This window comes from Callorhinus ursinus, unplaced genomic scaffold, assembly GCF_003265705.2.
Source record: "Callorhinus ursinus isolate GAN/ISIS: 27379988/994484 unplaced genomic scaffold, GSC_fseal_2.0 scaffold11, whole genome shotgun sequence".
NCBI lineage: Eukaryota > Metazoa > Chordata > Mammalia > Carnivora > Otariidae > Callorhinus > Callorhinus ursinus.
The window spans coordinates 4,841,722-4,866,608 of record NW_027397073.1 but is presented as its reverse complement, the minus strand read 5'-3'; the positions used below and the strand labels follow the sequence as shown (position 1 = coordinate 4,866,608).

Below are 24,887 nucleotides of genomic sequence, written 5' to 3'. Positions count from 1 at the left end.
GTAATGAAACTGGGTGTCTGAAATGCCAACCTGGCACCAAAGAAATATTTAGGTCAGAATGTTCTTCATCAAAAAGAAGGTAAATTAATCTAGGATGTCCACTTAGAAAATGAATGTGTCTGAATGTCAGTAATGGAAATTAATGGGAAATAATATGTGTGGTGACTGAGGAAGGAAGGGCTGGAGAACCTTCAAAGATACTTAGAGTCAAGAGGAATTCTTTATGTTGAAATTTGATCAACTGTAGTGTGAACTGATTGAACCAAAAGAAACATTAAAAAACCTTTGAAGTTTACAGGACAAGAGATGGGGGGTGGGGGTAGCATTAATGGCATGTGGTTGCTTTGAAAATGGATCCAGAAAACTCTACCCAGTAAGGGACAGAAATTTAGGTAATTTCCATATTCAGAGGCCAAGAGCATCACTGAGATTCAGCTGGTTCAGACTAATTCAACTCAGGCCTTCCCAGGTCGGTGTTTCTCGCATCAACCTTCCAAGAATATGGTTTCATTCTCCCCACCGTGTTTTGCATTGGTTTGTGTGAATACTCGATGACTTTCTTCTCTGCTAATGATCATAAGCTTCTCAAAGTCAGAGAACCACTCTCTTTTTGTGCGTCACTGTCTCTTCAGATCTGGCATGGCTCTCAGCAAAGTCTGAGTTGCAAGAGTGAATGGTGAGTGAATATATTAATTTTCAAGAAGGTAATCTGAGCAAGACTGTCCCGTTGAAAAGTGCACAACCTGGCCTCTACTTACTGTCTGTTCTCACCTCCAAGGCAGAGCTTCTGGAACAGACTGCCCCCTTTACAACCACTGGCAGCCCTCCTCCTCCTTGGAAGGGCCTTGGCAAGCCTCTTCACCTAGAAAACTCCTTGTATTTTCCTTTGACTCCCAGCTTAAAAGTCACTTAAGGGGCTTTGTTGCCAGGCAAACTGCATTTGAATCTGGCCACTGCTAAAAAGTTTGTCATTGTGAGGTCACAGGAAGGCAATGTATTAAAAAAAAAAAAAAAGACCAATTTCAGGTATGTAGGAGCATATCTTCTTAATTTTCTGAGGGAACTACTGCTTTCACAATACTTAATTTATACTATATTATATAAATACTGATATTTATATTTCTATGTAGTTTGAATCTATGGTACTGTAATTATCTATTTACTTGTCTTCCTCATGAGAACATGAATGATCATACCTACATTTCTAGATCTCAGGTGAAGTGTCTAATACAGAGCCTGTAAATACATAAATGTCGATTTAATGTATGAGGACATGACTGAAAGATTAAGTGGTCAAATAATTTCTGAAATACAAAAATTAGTTTTACATGAACACAATTCAATCACTTTATTGCTAAACTTTGTTATATATGTATGAAATATACATTCATGAAATGTACATATATACACATACATATGTATACATATACATATATACATGTACATTATAACACTTTATATATTTGCCACAAATATGTTTATTGTTGTTGCTGGCCAAAAGTCAAACTAACAAACACTCTTGATTTTTACCAAGAGACTGATAAGCAGTATAGGAAATTGTCATGAAGGTAGGCAAAATCCATATGTACAGCATTTTACATTTGTTAATTAAAGTTTTGTATTTTGATTTAAGTTAAGATTCATTTCAGAAGCAATCTGTCAGATTATTCAAGTTGGAAGACAGTACAAACAGACACTTTATTCTGAGTTGCTTTAAAAGAATGTGGGCGGGAGAGAAGAGAGATTCTTCTTCAAGAACAAAATTGAAAAGTTGAGTTTCCTGTTGCCAGGAACTATATTCTTACATAAGTTTCTCAATGTCTTTGTTATGAAGAAGGATAAAGGAAAGGGTGGAAGGGATGACAGTGACCTAGCAGATCTCTAGAGTTAAAAAGGAAAAACAAAACCACTCCTTTATTTATACCAAATCCTGTAGGTTGGGAGAATGTATTGCATGAGGGTAGCTATAGAAGCCAGCTGAACCCCAAGCCCTAGAGGTGGAGAACAAATACCCAGCTTTCAGTATCAAAGCCAGTTGATGATAAGTAGCTTAGGTGTGTTCTTGTGAAAAATGCCAAGAGAAGGTAGATTTCAGGAAGCCCACAGGTAGTGGGCAAAGCAGTGAAGCTAAGTGTTTATCCCAGCATGAAGATGTTTCAGACAAAGGAGAAGGGGGGGGAGGTGCTGCTCTAAGTCTGGAGCTGTCCTAGAAAATTTTTTACATGGTATTATATAATTTGCATGAAAACTTTATAAGGTAGATATTTTAGTTCAATTTTTTACATACCCTGACACTAAGATGCAGAGAGGGTAGGTAACTATGAAACTTATAAACGTCACAGATATGTTCATTGTAAAGCTCGAATTCAGTGTGTTTGATGCCAAAGTACTTTCTAATTTCTATGATTTTAATTAAACATTTTGAATAACAAACACTGGTCCTTGAAAGTCATACTTAAAATGGAGGTTATTTTCTGAATACAGGAGAAATTTTATAGAGACATGAGGTGGATTGCATTACTGTCTACAATGACTTGCTCCCTTTTCTTTGTAATACATTTTATATTCTTCCCCACTGATTTCAGGTCTGGTCATGTCATAGGTTTGGCCAGTGGAATGTAGCAAATGTGTCATAAACCAAGACAAAGCAGAAACTGCAGAAATACCAGTTGAATGTCTTCCAACTCTCTTGTTTTTTCTACCCAATGAGAATCACACGTCCTCAATAAAAGCTTCTCTTCCAGGCCAGCTTCTGGAATGAGAAACATGAGGAGCAGAGCTGAAGGATCCAACCCACTGCCTCTGACATGTAAGGAAGACGAGAAATAAATGTTTGCTTGCATGAGCCATTGAGTTCATGGGTCATATCTTAGTGCTGCCAAGATGACTATTATAGAAGAAAAATGCCCTGGTGATGGAAGGTAAAAGAGCCCTTGAAATGAAAAAGAAAGAAAAAAAGAGAGAGAGAGGGAGAGAGGGAGGGAGGGAAGGAGGAAGGAAGGAAGGAGGGAAGGAAGGAGGGAGGGAAGGAAGAAAAGAAACAAATTATTATTTAAAAATATTTTATCTAATTCATTTATATATGCATTCACCAAATGTACATTGATAGCCTGCTATGTACCTGGAGCTATATTGAATACTGTATATAGAGAGGTAATTGAAACAAACAACACATAACTCCTGCTCCCTGTGGTGTTTTCCATCTAGAGGGATGACTGTTTCCTATATATAACTGTTGGCCCACTGGAGTAATGTTTATCTCAGTGGGGAGGTGGGTTGAGGAACACCAGTGAGCACCACCCAATAGGGATATAGGAATGCAGGTACTGAGAATTGACTGCACACTAGTGACAGATGGTGTTTCAGCCAGAACAAAGGTCAAACAACAAAGGAAAGTGGATATTGTAGAAGCTTTAAATCCAGTAACCAAGACAGGAGTCGCACAAGAACACAAGAACGACTTTTTTTTTTTTTTTCTGAGACAATTCTTTTATTCTTTAAGTTTATACATTAAAACTTCGCATGATGTTGTTGAACGTATGTGAAGGCAAACACCACCAGATAAGTCTCGTCTTGGACATTTGTGCAACGCATTGCCATTCATGATGGTTGCAAGAGTTTTCACATTTCAAGTGAGAAAGGCAGAAACCAGATACCTTTGTTGTCACTGTGAGCGACATTCTGAATTGGGAATCGGCTCCAGATACATTCTGTGTAACACTGTGGGAAAGGTTCACTACACATTTACCATATCATAGACCTAGTTCTTCTTCATGCTATTTTGGAAATATTATGCTCAATAAATCATATTTTGAATTCAAAAATGAGTATTCACTTGCGTCTAACAAAATGTTGTCTATAATCTGTTTTAGCCACAGATTGGCAGCATGGTATATAACTGTTTGGATCAGATTATTAAGAGTGAAATAATATATTTGTGTATACAAACAATGTTATTCAATAATAAATTTGCAGCAGTATTATGGATAAAGATTCTTTTATCTCTCAGAGACATAGACAGAATAAGTAACATCTGTAATAGAGAGAAAGCTGTTAATCTTTATTTAGTGGGTATTGATAGATGGGGCTGAATCTCATAACGAACACTTAATAGCAGGTTTCGTTTTCAAAGGGTGTCCTCTGCATTAATCTTTATGACAGCATCAGTGACAGTACCATCATTTTGTTTTAGGTTTGTATATCCTGCACCCAAGAAGCTGCTTTTTCCCCACCACATATAGTTTAATATGCTGCCCCTTGGCATGTAGTAAGACCTTATATTTATGATCTATGATTTAAAAATCCAGGCTTTTAAAACATATGCTTACTTGAACATGTTATTTTCATATGCTTGTGCTACATTACCTATCACAAAAAATATATGTAATTTCTTATAAACTCAGTGGGCTCAAACTTTGTATAGCCTCAACAAACGGTAACCATTTTGATAATAAAAAGTAAAGTACATTTTCTAGAGTACAGACTTTTAAAAATATTGTCAGGGTGCCTGGTGGCTCAGTCGTTAAGCGTCTGCCTTCGGCTCAGGTCATGATCCCATGGTCCTGGGATCGAGCCCCACGTCGGGCTCGCTGCTCAGGAGGGAACCTGCTTTTCCCTCCCCCACTCCCCCTACTTGTGTTCCCTCTCTCGCTGTCTCTCTTTCTGTCAAATAAATAAAAAAAAATTAAAAAAATATTGTCAATATATATGCCAATATCATTATCAACACATTAAATCCTTAGTCTCATTTCTAGATATTGAGAAGAATACTGTTCCTATTTTTGCCTGTACAATGTCAAAATCCTTTTGCCTGTGTGTGTGTGATCCCCTTCACATCAAAGCCAGCACATGTCATTCCTGTTCTCCTAATGGCACTATTTGACCGGTAAAAGCATTTAAGGTAAACATTCACCTTATCATTTCCATAGGCTTATTTGCCCATGTTAATTATTTCTCTGATGCCTTCTATCATTCCCTCCCCTCCACAGTCAACTGGGTAGAATTAAGTGAACTTATTGCAATATACAGAATTTTAAAAATTTCAAGTGTGTTCCACCCAATGGCCAAGAATCACTACACATTTCCTGGAAATAATATGATTTGGATTAGGCCACAGGACAAATCTTCCACCTGTATTGGTCTGGGTTCCGTCAGGAAAATAGAATTTCTATAGCATTCTAAGAATGAGGAATTTAGTAAGGGAGTTGGGGATCCCACAGATGTGAGAGATGGCTAGTAAAAGTCTGGAAGGGCAGCCAATGAAGGATTGGAGAAGCAGTCCCTGAGGACTGAGGACTGAAGCTCAGGGACTGGAAAGAAGCCAGAGCTCATGGAGATTGTTGGAGCCTCCACATCTGGTCACCATGATGGAGAACCGGGAGCTCATAGATGTGGTCAAGAAGCTGATGCATCTGCCCACTGCGACCTCCCAAGAAGAATGACTTCCACTCCATCTTCCCTTCCAAATCCTTTGTGAGTTCCTCTCATTGACAAACTCCAAATCAGAGCCAGAGAGGGAAGGGATACTTTCAGACCTAATTTTGCTGGTCCTAGTAGAGAGTGTTGGTGGTGCTTCATTAAAAACAGACAATCCAACATAATTCCTATAAAGAGAAACCAAATAAATAACTACCGATGTGGGGAAAAATGGTTTTTTGCAGAGATGAGAATGCATACATATTATTGTTTTGTTAGTTTGTTTGTTTGTTTGTTTTGCTTTGCTTTGCTTTTACCCTCCAAATGGTTCTAAATTCTTTCTTTGGCATTAGTCATTGAAAATCACTGAGCATCAGTCCCCTCAGAAAGCACAGGGCTACTCATACCCTCCAGTAATGTGGTTCCCAGGGTTGAATTGGAAAATGTATATCAAAGATTAGCACATCCCTGGGGCTCAGTATATGAAGTCAGCACTTTGGTAGCAAATGAATGTGCCAGTAGAAGCCTAGATTAGAGTGTTGGAGTCCCTCCATTTATTGGCTCTGTGAACCAGATAAATCGGTTGACTTCTTTTAAGATTCAGTTTACTTACCTGTAAAATGAAGAACGTAATAATATCTTCTTTCAGAATGACAGGATACAATTAAACAAAGCTATGTGTGTCCAAGAATCTTCTTTACAGTTAACCTTATCTTACTCGTAGCAACTTGTCGTGTTCATGATGAATGCTTACTCTAAGACATGAGAAAACTAAGGGTCTATTGTTGGAAACCAGACTCTCCTAACAGATGTGTGTGTTGCTTGCCTTTGCTGTGACTGAGCTCCAGCTTCTGGCGTGTTCTAACCTGCCCAGCACCATCAGGTAAAGTGAGAGTGCTCCATGGAAAGCAACCGCATCGAGTCCAGTTCTAAAAGGGTTTTGTTGTGATTGCATTGCTGTTTTTTAATAAGCACAATTTCCAAAATGTTTTCTTGGATAGTCCTTAGATATATCCTCTCAGAACTTGACAAGAAGTTGAGCTGTCTATTTACAAAGTATTGTACCAAAAGTGTAATGGTATCTGAAAAAAATACAAGCATATCAATTCAATTATACCTGGTAAACCTTGAGGATATCAATCTCTAATCTTTTCTTCCCAAATCCAACATGAATAGTTGGAAGATTCCCTTGATTAAATAATAATAATAATAGAAAAAATGAAATGGTATACTCAGAATAATCCACAGCTGTTTCAAGGCTTGCTGTGCCCTGTAGACCTTCTTTTTTTTTTTAAATCTTGCTTCTTATATATTTTTCTGCTCTTCACATTTCTTTATGTCCTATACTTCCTTCACAAACTCACTCAAATTAGAATCATAATTTTGTATGGATTATTTCTCTAGTGTAAACCACTTTAATATACACCTCTCCACTTGTCCATATTGACTGTTTCAGTGTATTAGCATTCAATTTGCCCTATGATGATTCCTTTTATTATGGAAAAGTTTTTCACTCAATCAAAAAGTATTTATTGGGCAACCAGGATATTCCAGGAAGGTGCTATTCTGGGAATACAAAAATGAAAAGGATTTCTACTTTCCTCAGAAAGCTAGTACTAGTAGGAAAGAAAGATATAAAATAAACAAGTTACTTTTTTAAATAATGAAATTCGTTCAGTGAACTCCTACTTCTGGAGGACAGAGTGTAACCATACAGTATTTATCTTCCCCCTCTACCAAGCCATGGAATAATGAATGACATATGAAAAGAACATTACTTTGAAAGCAATACTAGAAACAGGTAATAATTCCAGTTTCAGGAATTTTAGAAAGTACAAATGAAGAATAGGATTTGTCAGTGATGAGCACTCGTGCAAGATTCCACCAGTGGGAGAGATGGGAGGCCATTATTCTCCCTCCAAAGGCACACACAGCCAGATGCATGTATGATACGCACATATGTGCAGGAGTGTTCTGTAGAACAACCCTTCCCACTCGACCTCCGTAGACTCAAATAGTTTTGTGGCATTTTCCAGAGAATCTTGAGAATTGCAGAATCTTCGGGCTTCAGCAGGCTAAGAGTTTTAGTGAAGATTCTCTGACTTTTGCTCCTCAGGTTTTCCAAGGGTTATTATTTAAGCCCTTAATTCCCCTATATGTTTTAATGCCTTGAATATGTACAGTGGCTTTGGTTTTCCTGACTGCGCCCTGACAGATCCGCCGCACTTTTTCATCTCTCAGCTGCACCATGGGATTTCCTCCCGTTCTCACTGACCTCCCCCTTACTCCTTTACAGACTCTGCTCAACACAGCACACATTGCAGGGCAGGAAAAGCGGAGACATATCGTGCTGGCGCTCTGACAAAACCCTCCAGGGGCTTCCCATTTCAGTTGGAACGAAATCCGTATTTGCAAGCCTGGCTTGATTACCCCTACCTGTTTTCAATCCCGGCCACTCCCCTTTATCGCTTCCTACTGCCTCTCTCCTGCTCTGTCCCCACCGGTGTCTTCTCAAGCGCACCCAGCACACTCCTTCTGCCAGAAAATCTCTTCCCTCAGATATTGACAAAAGTCTCACTACTTCACTCCATTAAGATTGTGGTCAAACATCACATTTGCAGAGATGCTGCACATGCCGTTTCCACATGAAATGCCAATTCTGTATCTCAAAACTCTCATCTCCTAATAGTCTTATTTATTTATTTTTTGTCAAGGCACATTCACAACATGCCATATGATATTCATTTTTATTGCTTTGCTTTGTTCTTTAGTTTATGTTTCCTTCGCCTCGTTTATGTGACACAAAATGAATCTTTTTGTCTGTTTTGTGACTAAAACATCTCCATGCACCTAGTATGGATGCAACAAATATTTACTGAATGAGTTGCTGGTGCTTGTGGTGTGTTTGTTGAATGAATTAACAGGGCTGGTGATTACCACCAACGCAAGCCGAAAGAGCATGCAGCTACAGCACCGAACTTCTTGGAATTCCAAAAGCGTTTATACGAAATTCCTTGAGAAAGCAAAAAAGTCAGACTTTCAAATCAGACTTACAAGAATCAGAATTTACCAATAATTCAAAGACTACGGGTAATTATGAGTTAAATGTGATGTGTGTGGAAGCACGGTTGTACAAACTGAACTCAATGGGTCCTTTATTAGCGTAGTAGGAGAACCCCAACACACTTTACATACGGGAACTCTCTAAGTGATGCATGTAGGGCATCGCTTACACAAACATATTTTGGTTATGAAACATTGTCATTTATTACGGAGATAGTCACGTGCTGACTCTAACAGTTTTGTTTTTAGCAGGTCTGGTATGATACATAAATTCACAAAATCTAAATTCATTTACCATAAGCAACCTAGACAGACCAGGTACATCGTGCTAAAATTGTATTGTAAAGATTCTCCATTATTCTTCTCCAGTATCCCCATGGGAATTCCTAAAGCATGCTTTCAAGGAGAATTGACTGTTATTTCTATCCTCTGATCTTTGTCCCTCCTGTCTCAGTACTCACTAGGTTAGAAAGAGTATTTAAATCAGTGACTAATATTTTCCTACCCATTCACTAAAATGAATAAGTGGGGAATCGATGAGAAGCAATTTGATTCACGGTTAAGTATCTGCCTTCAGGTCAGGTCATGATCTCAGGATCCTGGGACTGAGCCCTGCATTGGGCTCCTTGCTCAGTGCGGAACCTGATTCTCCCTCTCCCTCTGCTCCGTCCTGCTTGTGTGCGCTCTCGCTCTCTCTCAAATAAATAAATAAAATCTAAAAAAAAAAAAAAAAGGACTATAGATGCCATATCCAGACTTCCTAAGTTTAAATCCAGGCTTTACACATGTACTAGTTACATGATCTTGGGAATGATATTTTTTCTCTGGACTTCTTTCTTTCTCATCTGTAAAATAAAACTAATAATAACGACCTCATAAGGTTGTTGTGAGGATTAACTGTGTAAATACCCGTAAAATACGTAGAACAGTGTCTCATGCAAACCGAACACTCAGCAAAGGTTACGTATTCTTAACCCTTCAATGCACAGCTACTGTTTTGCTGGTTATCGCTCCATTGGGATAGAGCCTGTTCTTTCCGGGCCTTCAGAAATGGCTACATTTGTTAGATTTACTAGGAAAATAGGGATAGATACATGTGAGTGTTCTGGGAAAAGTCTAAATTTAAGTAGTGTCAAGAATATTTCTTGTATGGAATGAGTTTATCATAACAAGCTATGGTTTCATCTGATTAAGCCAGAGAAATGGATCTTTTCCCCCGTATAATCGTAGACTGCAGAGAATCACAATTTAAATAGAACACAGACTGAGTCAAAATTACTCTGTTCGCCTATCAGCCACATTTCGATGTCTTCCTGTTCCCTTGAGATAAAAGTTTGTTGGTGGCTGACTTAGAGAGATTAAATTCTTACCACCAGGTGATTAGATTTGAAATAATTCCCTGTGAAAAACTGAAGTTATAAAATTTTAACTTGCCAAGCTCTGTGGCTGCTTAGTTCAAATTTAAGTTATTAGCCCCTAGGAAATGCTCTGAAACTTCTAATAGACCAGAGCAGTGTCTCTAGGCTCTCCTGACGGCCTCAGTAGACCAAAACTGTCCAACCATTTTGACAAAAACTTTATTCCTGAAGAATAAAGTAAAATTTAAAGATCCACAAAAATTGATTATGGTGCTCATAAATGAATTAAGAAGTTGTCTAGAGCTGGCTAGGTCAGGAATATAAATTAGAAAAAGGATTCATGATGATTTTAATTTCAATGTCATATCACTACAAATGATATCTTTCCCTCCTCCCTTATAAGTCCCAACAAGAATTGAGAAATGCCCGCCCCATGAAAGGGAACACCTGTTCATTGTCAACATATGCATTATAGTCACATACATTTTAATAGTTCGTGTTATAGAACTAATATTTCAGAAATAATTTAGCCAGTATATGAAATTTAACTAGGCAACATTTCATAAGGCAAGCAAAAGATTCTCAGGGAAGAATTTTAAAATGCTCTTAGCAAGGATAAGAATGCCAGTTAACATCCATCGGAATCCTCCAGCCGGTAGAACAGAACACATACCAGATACATCAAGAGGGAGTGTGATAAAGGGAATCTGTTGCGTAGGTTGGAAGGCCAGGAAAACAAAGAAGGAATAAGGAGGTAACACAAGAATCATAAGCTATGTGAAGGCTGACCAGCCCTCGGACACAGGAAACAATGGGAACAAACTGAGGTTTTTCATAATCCAGAATCTAGAAGGTGTCCTGCAGAGGCAGGGCTCAGCAGTCTGAGGAGGACACTTGGGCTGCTGCAGATACCTTTGAGGGATGCTAGGAGGCGTGGTCTCCAAGTGCCAAAAAACGCTGAGGCTGCTGTTGAATCCATGCGAGGATGCTTGGATGATGCTGACAGGGACAGGAAGCAAACAGCAAGAAATTCTCCGAGGTCCTCTGCTGACTCCATCTTCCTCTAATCCTCTATTAGGAGATCTGAGCAGGGACCAGCTGGCAAAGGAAATGACCAGCGTGCTGAGTTCCAGGCCTGGTCATTCAGAGCCGTCAATTTGAAGGTGAGATAGTTTATCTCACCACCAGGCACAGTCCTTAAATAAACGATACTTACTTACAAAATACGAAGGGGAAGCGTCTGGTCAGAAAATACCTACCTATTTTATAAGTCTCAATGTAAATGGGAGAAAATCTTGGCTATAAGAAAGGGAGTAGAGAGTGTTTTCTCCTAACTGCATTAACACTTTATAAGATACTTTATTATCAGTTAATGACGTAATCATCTTTAACACATAAAGACTGTCCTTTCAGAAAGTTGGGCCGAATATATTATAGGAAAATGTGTTCATAGTATACATCTTAACAATGATGATCCACTTGCAAGAGCTGCATTTTAAAGAGTGATATTTTAGAAACCACACTTCCATTCCTGAAGTTAGCATATGTGAGAAGTTAAAACTCATGAACGACCCATGGTTGCTAAGTATACTGAATTGGTACGTACGTATCAATTGATACATAAGTATTGAAACTTCAAGCAATTCTATTTAAATGTTATTCTAGGTTTTTGTGCTTCAAAACTTACCTTTTTGGTTTGTTTGTTTGTATCTTGTGTGTGCTTCTTTGGAAACCACAACATGCTGATTAATTTTTTTTTTTTTTTAAAAGCTAGTGTATGCCTGTCACACTTGTTATACAATAGTACTTCTTCAGGCTTACTTTAGAATCCAGCTTAGTTCTATAACTTCTAGAAGGAAGAGCTAAATAAATATAGGCCAGGTGTCAAGTCAGGACAGTGCTTTTGTGACAAATAAAGAAATTTAGTTACTTCTTAAATGTAATTTTTCTACTCATTGGGTCATTTAATAGACCCACATTGACTGTGCACTATGAACGGAGGGTTCAAACAGCTATTTTTAAGAGCACATAAGTAGTATGAAGTGAACCTAAAGTCTGAATTTCAATTTTTCCTGTTCAGAAAGGATGCATTATTTTTAGTGCATTATAACACATTTTATATCATAATTGTGGCCTGGAGACTGCAATTTTCTATATAACTGTCTATATGCTTGCTTATCCACTATTCATATCATGCAAATTTATATCGAACAATTGTCTGGGATTGAAAATGGGATTTTCTTTTAAGTCTTGATATTTCTGTGTATATTTGATGACTAGGGCTTTTGGGGTCACTTTGGAGCTCCAGAGTTCAATAAAATAACGCAAGAAAGTAAGCATCAGAGAAAACGTCATTCCAGTGAATAACCATCAGTGTGTTCTGGAAGTCAGTCGTTTCACTGAGAAGACGAGAAGGCTAGAAATCATTTTTCATGAGTGCTCGTTATGGATGATGTATTTGTTCCATGTCGATAATAAATGAAGTTTGCACATGACTTAGGAAACACTACATATTTAAAATGTATTATAGTATATAAAAATATCCTCCAATGCATTGTCATTTGACCTTTAAATGCGACAGGGTAGAGAGAAGTTGCTATAATATATATTTTTACAGATGAGGAAACAAAACCTATGGGGTTACTATGAATACGAGCTAATGCTATGTTGACTATTAGAGAGCCATATGCACATGGATGAAGACTGCTGACTGACTCGGGCATTAATCAGATTAGGTTGGTGCCAGATTTATCACTCCCTGTCATGCAATCTTAGAAAGGTTAATAGAAAACTCTCTTCAATTTCCTCATATGTACAGCAGAATAACAACATCCATAACAATGAGTATCGTTATTATTAGTGTTAGGACTGCTAAGATGACCAAGAGAACACTTGATTGTAAAACACTCTCAATGATGTTTGGGACATAGGACTCAATGGGTTGGTTAGTTAGCCAATCATAATCTTGAGCGTTAAAAAAATATGGCAGAAAATAAATAGAAAAGCAAAACGGATATTTCTGGATATCTGACAACCAGTTAATTTTTTTTAGTGTTTTGCTTTTGTATTGTTTTATTTTCCTTTACTTATTCCAGTCTCATTCAATTGAGCAAACATACTGCTGTCAGAGGATTTGACTTAAAGTATAATTCATAAACCATATCGTGCTAAGAAACATTAAAATATTCTCCTTATAATAAAATATGAACTCCTTTAGATGAAACTATATGCGCTCAGAAATTATGATGTAAATGCCAGCCGATTCTTTCAACTATATTTACTATTTCTCCTTTTGTCTACTCCTACGCACCAGGTAACTCAAATAAATATGTGGCTTCCCAACTACTCCCTGCTCCAAGTTCTCTAGGTGAAAATCTTTCCTTGCCCCACTATTTGATCGTCTCCAACTTTCAAGGTCTGCTTAAAAGGACGACTATTCATTAAACCTTTCTTGATCCTCTTGAGAAGATATTTGTATCCCATTTTTATGCTGCCAACTCCTTTATTATGAAACATCATCTGGTGGTAACTGGGTGGCTCAATCAGGTACGTGGCTGACTCTTGGTTTTGGCTCAGGTCGTGATCTCAGGGTCCTGAGATCAAACCCCACATTGGGCTCCATGCTCAGCTCGGAGTCTGCTTGGGATTCTCTTTCCCTCTCCTTCTGCCCCTCCCCCTGCTCGCATATGCTTGTGCTCTCTCTTTCTCTCTCTCTCAAGTAAATAAATAAAATCTTTAAAAAATCATCTGCATTGTATTCTCTTGACAATTGAATATATTTTATCTTCCATACAAGATTATGAAGGAGATAACTAGTTAGCTTTTTAAGGTGAAAAAGTTGGCAAATAATTTTGGGCTCCATATTTCTGATCTAGCTTCTCTAAACACCCTTCCTTCTCTGAAGCTCCATAATCATGTTCCCCAATAGACTGCTGCCTTTGTTTTTTCATCCCCAAAGCATTTAGGCAGAATTCCAGTATATAGATTGTACAGGATCAAAAAAGACTGGCTATGTTGATACTAAATTTAACTCATGAGAAAGTGACAAAAGAGTACAAATATTATAATATGACATAACATAAATGTTTCCTTTTAAATAATTTATAATTCTGTTTTCTGCTCACTGTTACATTTTGTGTCTACATCTGTGACTATTACGAGAGCAAAAAAATAACTTTTCAAAGAACTGACCAATGTAAAATGGCATGCCTCAGACCTTGGAGAGGTGGTAGAAGTTGGGGACAAACCAGAATATATTGAACTGCACAATTACTGGAGTATAAAGCAGTGGTTTAACTACATAATCGTACTGGTGCAGAAATAAACAACTTTCTGGAGACCAGCCCTAGACCCTTGTAAATGACGTTAAGTCTGAAGCAGGTAGAGTTTATTATCCCTACCTCTGAGGAAAGCATATTAAGAAGGCATTTACTTCTTTATAATGCACAAGGAATTACAGAACCAGAAGCCACAATAAAAAATGTGAGGTATTAAGAGTGTCTGATATTGGTCATCCATGTCTGGTATTTCTATGACACTGTTGGATTTATCCAGGTGATATTAGTCAGTTAAAGAAATTTGTAGTCCAATTTAAACAACTCATTAATAAAATGAATCAGGATAGATCTATGTTAACAAAGGACCTCAGATTTATGGAACAAGATTATTTATAAAAACACATCTCTGGCTATTTTTACAATATATTTTACTTTGCTACTTTTTTCAACCTTTAAGAGAGGAATGGGAAATATTAATTAAATGGATAAGAGATTTATAATAAATTCCAGTCCTGATTCTTCAATTCTTCATCTATTTAACAATTTGCTGGCTGGGCCCTCTGTGCCATATTGTGACAGATAGAAACAAGCAAAGGGAAGAAATAATCATAAATAGACATGATACCAAAACTCACTCACTTCAGTGAAGTTGGAAAAACCTAAAACTCACTTTTCAAATCATATATATTTAAGATTCAGAGAATTTTACAGATTTTATTTATTTAACCTCCCTGCAGAGCTGTAATCTGACAGGACTCATTTTCATCATTGAAATATACAAACTTTATAATAAGATAAAATGCTATTTATTTTACCACCGAAACATCAATAAATTATTTGCCATTACTTTAATTAAGGTAACAGGAACCAGTATCATATTTTGTCATTTATTATAATATTTGGAGGTTGAAGAAAATCCATTCATGGGATTTTTTTTAAAAGCTATCAAATTTGAGGAAAACCCAAATTCCTAAGGGAAAAAAAACAAAGAAGAAGTTGATGCAACAGCTTACATGAATATTCATTCAGTTTTTGTCAAAGACCTAAATTTATTAAACACCAGGAATAACAGTTTATGCAGTCAGACCCGTTGAAGTATTTTTAGTGGGAAAAAAAATGGTGCAAAACAGGAAAGCCAACATTTCCACAATGTGGATTGTTCTCCTTTAAAAGTTCATTTATCTCCAGTTACGTTTATAGCCACATCTTAATTATCTGACCAAATGAAAGTGAATTATGGAAAATCAACATCACATATCTCTACTTTGCAATATGATGCATAGGAAGTGCATGTATATAAAATCAGGTACAAAAAAATCGCATCTCCAAATCAGCACACCAATCTTGAATCAGGCAAATGAAATGCACTTGGACAAAAGTAAGAGGCTGAAAGCAGGGCTTCACGCATGTTGCATAGACTCATGATATGTTTCCCAGTTTTTGAAAGTGAATTCAAAAATAAAGAAATAAAAGGAAAACAGCTATTTTCAAATTAAATAACATAGTGTGTAATTATGTTTTTGGAGAACATCTTGTGGAATTAATAAAGCACTTGTGTAAGTCATATTTGAATTCACTTTATCAAAAAATATAATTATTTATTAAAATAACTTGATTTGAAACATCCTGAAACATCTTGTACGTCTTGAAACATCTCATTCCTTTACTACAATGTGTCTCCCCATTTGAATGTAAAACAAAGGTTGATATTCAGGTGATAGGATCTGATGTGCCAGTAAATAGGAGTTTTTAATATATGGATAAATGTCAGTCCTGGCTTTTAAAGAGCCTCCTCCAGGGGCCTCCCAGGCATTGTGGAGTCCTATACTTTCAAGATCCAGTATCTAGAGTTATACTGAGGGCCAACAGGAAGCCCCAGGTCCCTGCCTCCATATCATCACTACCTTCTCTTATGATTCATCAATGGCCATTGTTAAATATTATAAGTATGACCACTGAGGAGACCTAGTCTTCTTTTGAAATGTTTTTGTTTTCCCATGGAGCTGTTGTATATTAAACATACGTAAGAAATCCATCTTTATCATTTTACTTAGTGTGGTTGGACTTTTTGTTGTTGTTTCATTAGCAGATTTCGGGTGCAAATATCTTTTAAGCACTGAACCAGCAGATCAGAAGCATTCTGCATATTTAGGGAGAACTGCCTGTGGACAGCTATAGGACAAGTGAACGGCAAAGTGGTTCACTTAAACTATTTTCCTTTTTTTTTTTTTTGCTGTTATAAATAAGACTTGACATGAATATCATACTTTTTTGAGATTATTCATTCAAATTGTAAAGGGTCCTATGAAGATTTCTAAACAGGGAAAGTAAAATATGACTAATCACTTCAAAAATAATCTGTGGATGCATTAAATTTGAATTAAAGGACATAAGGGTTGGCATGCAATTAAATAAATCAGTAAAGTCAAATACTAAAGACCAAATTATGACATAAGCAGTGTATATAAAATCTGTAGCAAAACAACAGAAATAATCATTCTTTATCATGTTCAATATATATTTTTTCTATTCATCAGTTTATCACATTCACGGAAGTGATTATTTATGCATGTTGACATTTTTTCGATATAGGTTATTCAGAATTGCTATGATAATTCTTTAATGTTTCTATCATAAAATTTTATTTTCTTTCCCATTTATTTGTTTTTGTAGCATATATGAAATTGAATTCCTAACAGAGATGTATGCAAGTAATTCATCTATGGGTCTGTAAAGCCTGCTTGAGTCACAAAGTTTTAACTGTGATAGACCAGACTACTATTTGAAGGACAGACTTCTGTAGAATTCAGCATTTCTGGAGATGGTGGTAAGTAGATTTATAGTAATTCTGATTTTTAAAATTTATTTTCTAAGAATACACATTGAATATTTAAAAAGTACCCATTTATTAAATCAAACTTTAGAGAGTGTGTATATGATTCAATGGCAATTAAATATATTATATGATTTCACTTTATTTATATTAAACATACCATGATTAGTAAGCTTTCAGGTATTATATGTGTGCCTGAGTATGAGAACAACTCAGAATGGCATAATTTGGGTCATAAAAGGGCCTGTGATTTTAAAGCGTTTAAAAAGATTTTCCTATTCTAAAACGAGAACATATTCCATAAAATTTGAGAGATCAAATTTAGAGAAGTAAGCCTCAATACTAAAAGACATCCTAGAGCCTAACAGGTAGAAAGAGTTGATATAAAGTGTGCAGTTATGTAAGCCAGTTTTTTTTTTATCACTCTAATAGAAGAAAACATTTTTCTTAACTCAAGTTAGGAAATTATTATACATTTTTATATATCTTTATATAAAAAGTTACAAGTAGCAAGCATATGACACAAAGAAATGGAAGCGTAACAGCAGTATTTAGAATGCATGCTTTTTACAATGTGTCTAATAAAAAGGATATTTTTCAAATTCAAATATCCAGTACTGACATGCAGGGTATTTTTTCAAACTGTCAATTCAGTCATATTGCTAAGTGCTTAAATCAAAAAACATTTCTATTGACGGGTATGAATGGTAAAATACCTGATTTCAAAAACTCTTTCTGAAACTTAGTATCTTCCTTTGATATAAAACAAAAAGGAAATTGGGGATATTTGGGAAAAACAAAAAAATTGAGATGTTTCTTATTGCAATCTAGTTTTTTTTACTCATGACTCTTGGCTGCATTTAATCATAATACAACAACAGGTGTTTATAGTCCATAAAACCTCTAGCTGGTGCTTCCATGGTCCATATATTCACTTCGTAACTGTAGCATGTTCAAAATCCCTCAGGAACGCACTATTCTCAAGCAGTCTATCTAATGAAAACAATGTACATGTAACACAAAGTTCATCCAAATTCCTGTTGTTCACATATCACACAACATACAATTATACAACAAGGACATAAAACAACATAGAAACAAAGTGAAACTAACAGTAAAAAGAAAAAGTGGGGTAGTCTTAATCAGGAACTAATTTCTTCTTCAAGTTTCCAGTAAATCTCAAAATGTATTTAAAAACTAAGGAGCACTTGGTGGCCAGCAACCAAATTACGAAATGAACATATCATTGTGCAGCGGGGATGTCTTGCCGAAGGGATAACAAATGTCTGTAATTCTTAAGTTTGGATAAAGGCAGTGGAATGAATTTAGAAATATGTCCACTTTTCACAATTCACTATAGAATTTTCGTTTCACAGTCCCCATGTTTGTATAAATAGTTCTTCTCTGAAAATAAAACACAGTTAAAACATTTTCTCCCAATGAAAAACGCATACAAATACACCAATTTATCAAGGTAACATAGAGCATGGAAATGCATTCACCTAATTCAAGAATAGTTGATAAGCTTGAAGTGTTTTGAAGAGTTTAGCTGTCAAGCAAATTTAATTGGAGACAAATTAGTCTAATATAGATATAGATTATCAAGTGCTAAGAGTAAAGCTCTCATGGCATTTGATTGCAAAATAGATGTACACATAGACAACTAGTATTTATGGAACATTTTACATTGTTAAGCATTCAAATTTGATATCATAGAATTTGGCATAACATGCTGCATTTAATTTTCATGAAATAAGCTACATATTCATGCAAAAATAAAGGGTGCACAGATTGTAAAAGTACCACCAAATAGTTAGTGTGAGTCTGAGTAGAATATTGCCAAATTAAATAAGAAAATTACCAGCTTTATATGTTGACTTCAGTTATATTGAGACAATATTCAATTGTTTTTGTTATGAAAAACTTGCATTTCTTCTGATATTTTTGAAAAACGTTTACTAGTTTTTTGTATTTTAACCTTAAAACATGTAAAATTTAACTTGCTAATTTAACATCCTTTTTTAAAATAACATTCTAGTACAATGCCTGATGGTAAGAATATGAACATTTATTTTAAAGATATGTATGCTAAAAATCATCACTCCATCAGCATTGAATCCAGTATATTTCTGATTATGAAATATTATGAAACACTTATCTCAAGAGATAATGAATAAATATCACATTCCCTAAAAAAATCTACAAGACAATTGCAACAAAACAAAACAAAACAGAATACAACAAGGTGGGAGAAGGAACCAAGGGCATTCGCTTACCTTGAATTTTCTTTTTAGACCCTAGTTGTGTTGTATTCAGATTCATGTTTGCTTAGAGACCCAATGAGGCAGAACCTGGAATGTTATGGCTATTTCATTCAACAAAGTAATATTTGCACAAAAAATAAATATGCATACAAATATTTACTTAAGAGCATTCCTAAAAATTCGTAAAACTGTGGAAATAGATTTTTTCCATCAGCATGCAAAAATATTAAATCAACTGAAAATATTCTAGGTTTTGAGGATGCATAATGAATTGAGAAAGTATGTCCATTTATAAAACAAACTAAATGCTAGTAAACATGCAAAACAAAGCATATGTATTTTGGATTTGGGGGTTTAAAATAGGTTTTTTTTTTTCTAAGTTAAATTTTCTTTCCCCAAAATTTTTACCAATTTTAGGGCTAATAATACAATACAGATAATATTATCTTTATGTTAAAAGGAAAATGAATCAAATGTTTCTACTATTTTTTCTACATTTAAATATAAATGTTTAGTATTTTAGCATACCATACTGTTATATGCAGTTTGTAATGTAAGTATCATGTGATATGTGGAAAAAAGGATTTCAGTGTTTTCATTTTAATACAAAAATATAATACAGTATATTGCAAAATATGTTATTTTTACATTAAAATTATTTAATGAGATGGGTTAACCATCTTGGTAAGGCAGTTATTTCCAAATATCATTTCATATCTGAAAATATATTAAGTATTGATGAGATCAAAGTTCATGACTACGTGGAAGCAAATGAGCAAGACAAATTTATAATATAAATTAAAACTGTACTTTTTGCAGAAATAAATACTATATATGTATAGAAATAAATGAAATCTCTTTGGTCTGTGTGTGCTCACACACAAACACCTGTGTATATAAACAGGAGTTAGGAAGGCTATGGATAGCCCCGGAAAAGGAAAGGGAAAGGAAAAGCTTGAGACACTACGGTTTAAATCATTAATAAAAAGAGAAACTGAAATGTGAAGATCAAATAGAACACAATACTCTGGAGGCATTTCAGTCCTCAGGTTATAGGTGTCATCAAATAATCTATTGATACTGACCGCTGGACGGCTTTGTCATGTCGGGACAGCCTGTGACTTGTCGTCGGCACCTCCTCGATCTCGTCGATGTCACAGGCATCTGCGGCATCGTGCGAGTAGTTGTGTTTCATGACAAGGATATTTCTTCTGTTCATGGGTGGGATAAGGGGTTTGACGGGCTGCGGAGGCATCTCTGTCAAGACAGAAGCATCTCTTGTGCTGAGGTTACTGCGGCTGCCTTTCGTACTGGACACTTGTGACCCACAGTGATGGTCATGAACGCATTTGGAAGAGGATCTCCGCAGTTTATGGTAGTTTTCAAAGTCATCTGCCACATCTGCAAAGTCAGCTGTAGCTCCTGTCCCTCTTAGAGTACACAACTCATAATGAGGAGGTTCAAACACCTCCTGGAAAACTGTCTGGTCAAAGTCCGATTTCCTTTGGACATATTTTTTACGAGGCTGTTTGATCTGCACAATGACAGAGATGATAATAAGGATGATCACAATGCAGGAAGTCACACCAATGACGGTCCCACTGGTGTTGGTGAGCTGGTCTAGCAGGCTGGCTTTCCTCTTCTCTACAGGTTAGGAGAGTGAAAACAACAAACAAAACAAGAAACAATCCACCACGCATTAATATGGTAGTCAAAGCTCACCAAAAGGAGTACACCGAGCAGACTATTGGTACAGGCTTAAAGTAACATGAACAAATCTCTAAAAATAAACAAGAAGTGTCCCTTTTCACAAGGGCCCTATCTTCTAGGCTTCGAGACAGACCTCCCATTGCCCAGCATCCCTACTTTCAACATATGTTTGAAAAAGTTCTTAAAAGACCTTTAGCATGACATTTGGAAATAAATTAGTAATGTGAAAAACAGTAAATTATTTTTCTCCTCATAAGTATGAGAAAACATCCAAAACTCGATGAGTGGGAACACGACCTTACCTATATTGTTTTGAATTTATTCCTGACTTAAATAACTGAACTCACAGTAATACCAATATTCTGATACCAAAAGGTAATTAAATTTCATGACAGACACTTCTGGAATGGTGTATGAGTCCGTCTGTGGGCCTTTTTCCCAATGAAACAACCACAACTGGTAAAAATGATTAAAAATTGATAGATAGATGATAGATAGATAGATAGATAGATAGATAGATAGATAGATAGATAGATAGAGTTTCTGGAAATTGTCCTAATGGAAACAGCAAATGCAAGTACATTTATTCAAGAAAATTTACTAAATTTCTTTAATAACAGTGAGAGTCTGTCCTTTAAACCTGTTCCCCGACCCCCACCCCAATTCGTCATGATGGAAGCTTACTTAGGGAGGTTTCAGACAATGGCATAGGGCTTCCTCTCCCTAACGCTCCCCACCTAGAGCTACAGTACCTCCCCAAGTGGAGCAAACCACAAGCATTTCTCACCACCCCCTGAATCCATAGTGCAGGTAGGTACTCTATTCTAGGCAGGAGATGATGAGTTATCAAGGGCTCCATTCCTCCTCCCAGCCCCCATTGGTAGGATGGACACTCTACACCAGGTGCAGCAGGCTGAGAATGCGTGTCTCTGATCACCCTTGCCCAAGATCACTCATAGAGTTGATCTGCCTGGAGAGGCAAGCTGAGAAGACCAGAAGTTACCACCCTCATCGAGTACCCTATTCGTAAAGCAGGGGTGTTACTCCAAGAAAAGTCAGTCACTATCCCTGCCTCCTTTCAGCACCTAGAGCAGTAATGCAGAGGTTTTGCCCATGAAGGGAGGCAGGCCACAAGAACAGAAAAAGCACTGTAGCTTTCTCCAAAGAAAGTTACATTTTTTGGAACAGTGTGAAGAATTTCAAGCCTAAGGAAATCTCAAAACAACAGACATTTTCTAGTAAGCAATTAAGAGGAGACTGTCAAGCTCTTCAGTACCAACAAGCCAGACCTTAGAACACGTAGAAGTTTAACATAAAATACCAAGAAAATAACAGGTAAAGAAAGCCCTCTTAGTTTAGAACAAATCACAAAAGCTAGACTAGAGACTAACTCCTAACAGAATTGAATTTAATTGGATCAGACCTTGGAAAAATTTATACTCCTGGGAACTGTCCAAAATAACAGAACAATTATTCAGCAATTAGTAGAGACTAATAGCTGGGTGTGATACCAACAAAGACAGACAGACAGACAGAACAGGAAAAGGGTGGTCAGAGAGCACCTTACTAAATCATGACCATCTGAGGCTATGGTACGCTTGCCCACAGCATGGTCTCCATGCAGCAACATCAGGGACAGACATCACGGAAACAGGCCAGCCAAGTTACAAACACTTACGAACACACAAACAAACCAACAAAAAGTGATAGCAGCAACAAGCCCCGGGGAGGGAGGAACTAGTATCCAGAATTGCTACAATACATTATCTAACATGACGTTTCCAACAAAACATCCCAAGGCATGTAAACAAACAGGAGAATGCAATTCATACATACACTAGAGGCAAAAAGCCTTGGAGAGGGCCAGATGTCAAACTTAGCAGACACTGATTTCAAAGCAGCTGTTATAAATATGTTCGAGGAACTAAAGGAAACAATGGTTAAAGAAGTAAAGAAATATAGGAGGATAAAGCCTCATCACATGCAGAATAGCAATGAAGAAACAAAAATTACAAAAAAGAAAAAAATGAAAAATCTAGAATTGAATGGCACAGTCCCTGAAATAAAAACTTCATTTGAGTGACTCAGCAGTACATTTCAGCTGGAAGAAGAAAGTAACAGCAAACTTGCAGAGAGATGAAGGAAAATTATGCAATCTGAAGAAGACTCAGATAAAAAGATGCAGAAAAATGAACAGAGCCTCGGAAAAATGAGGCAAACCATCAACGGCACCAACATAATGGATGAGAGTATAAGGAGAGAAAGTAACAGAAAAATATTCAAATAAATAAATAAATAAAAGGTGAAAACTTCCTAAATTTGATGAACAAATTTCACATCTAAGAATTCCAACAAATTCCAAATAAGAGAAATGAAATGATACCCACACTCTGACATAAAAGATTAAAAATGTTGCAAGAGAAAATCTTGAAAGCATCAAGGGAAAAATAACTCCTCACATAGAAAGGAACCCCAATCAGATTAACAGCTGATTTATCATCAGAAATTTTGGAGGCCAGAAGACAGAGGCATGACATATTCAAAATGCTGCAGGCAAAAAAAAAAAAAAAAAAAAAACCAAAAACCGTTGATCGGAAACCTAATATCCAGCATGACTAACTTTCAAAAATGGGGATAAAATAGACATTTCCAGATAAACAAAAATAAAGATAATTTAATGCCGAAAGAATGCCTTAAAAGAAATATTAAAAGAAATTCTTGGGACTGAAAGTAAGTGACTTTAGACAGTAATTCAAACCTATGTGAAAAAATTAAATAGACAGTAAATTAAAGAGGCAAATAAATATTGCCAATAAAGGCAATTATACACATAATTACAAAGGACTGTTAAGTTGCATTTATCTTCAGCGTCCTTCCCTTAACTTTTTAAAAGAGTAATGTCATATGTATAAAATTGTATTTTTGGGTGTATAACTTAAAGAAATATTATACATTTGGTATTAACAATACAAGTGAGGTAGATAGGAGCAAAACTGTCCTGGAATAAGGAAGTGACATCAGATGGGACTGTGAATCCACAAAAACAGAGGAAGAGAATCAGAAATGGTAAAGAAGAAGGGTTATATAATGAACTACATGAATATACACTTGTTCTAAAATTATATAAAGTAATAATTACAGCAATGTATTCTTTGATTTGTAACATATATAAAAATAATATGGAAAAAAGTAATAGGTAAAAAGAAAGAACAGAGCTAGATTAAAATAATGTTACTAGGATTAAATTAGTATAAATCTGAAATACATTTTGAGAAGTTAGGCTGTATGTTGTAAGCCCTAAAATAACCATTAAGAAAATAACTCAAAAGATACATTAAAAATCACTGAAGGAATTAAAATGCTACACTAGAATGTATTCACTCTTTGCAAAAGAGGCCAATAAAGGAAGAAAAGAGGAACAAAAATACATGGGACATAGAGTGGAAAAGAAGTAAAGTGGCACATGTCAATCCGACTATACATCAATATCAGCATCAAATGTGAGTGGATTAAACAATCCAATGAAAAGGCAAATATTTTCAGACTGGATCAAAAAATAAGATCCAGCTGTATACTGTCTACAGAAGACATACTCTATATTGAAAGATATAGATGGACCGAAAGCAAACGGATGTAAAAAGACTGAACATACAAACTGCATTGAGGAGAAAGCTGTAGTGGATGTGCTAAAATTAGACAAAATAAAGCAAAAAGTTATTAAAAATAAGAAGATAATTTTATAATGATCAATAAGAAAGCCAAGCCATCAGAAAAATACAATTTCAAACATACATGGACCTAACAACTAAGCTCAAAAATACATAAAATGGAAACTTACAGAAGTGAAGAAAGAAGCAGAAAATTCAACCATAACAGTTGGAGAATTCAAGAGGTACTTTCAAAAAATAGATAAAACACGGTAGAAAATGAGAACAGAAACAGAAGTCTTGAACAATGCTGTAAACCT

At 36.0% G+C, this 24,887-nt stretch overlaps 1 protein-coding gene across 12 annotated transcripts in view; it reads right to left on the bottom strand.

Annotated features, from left to right (window-relative positions):
• Positions 1 to 3,485: 3,485 nt before the first annotated feature.
• NETO1 (neuropilin and tolloid like 1) overlaps positions 3,486 to 24,887 on the bottom strand; it is a 121,982-nt gene continuing 100,580 nt past the window's right edge. For 2 of the 12 annotated variants that reach the window (XM_073898045.1, XM_025886750.2), the window contains exons 9-11: positions 20,296 to 20,854; positions 19,223 to 19,297; positions 11,042 to 18,350 (exon numbers count right to left, since the gene is read on the bottom strand). In XM_073898045.1, coding sequence (XP_073754146.1) covers positions 19,237 to 19,297; positions 20,296 to 20,854 — 620 coding nt within the window. In that variant the 3' untranslated portion in view covers positions 11,042 to 18,350; positions 19,223 to 19,236. The other 10 variants (XR_012379964.1, XM_073898053.1, XM_073898052.1 and 7 more) reach the window with 10 other exon arrangements.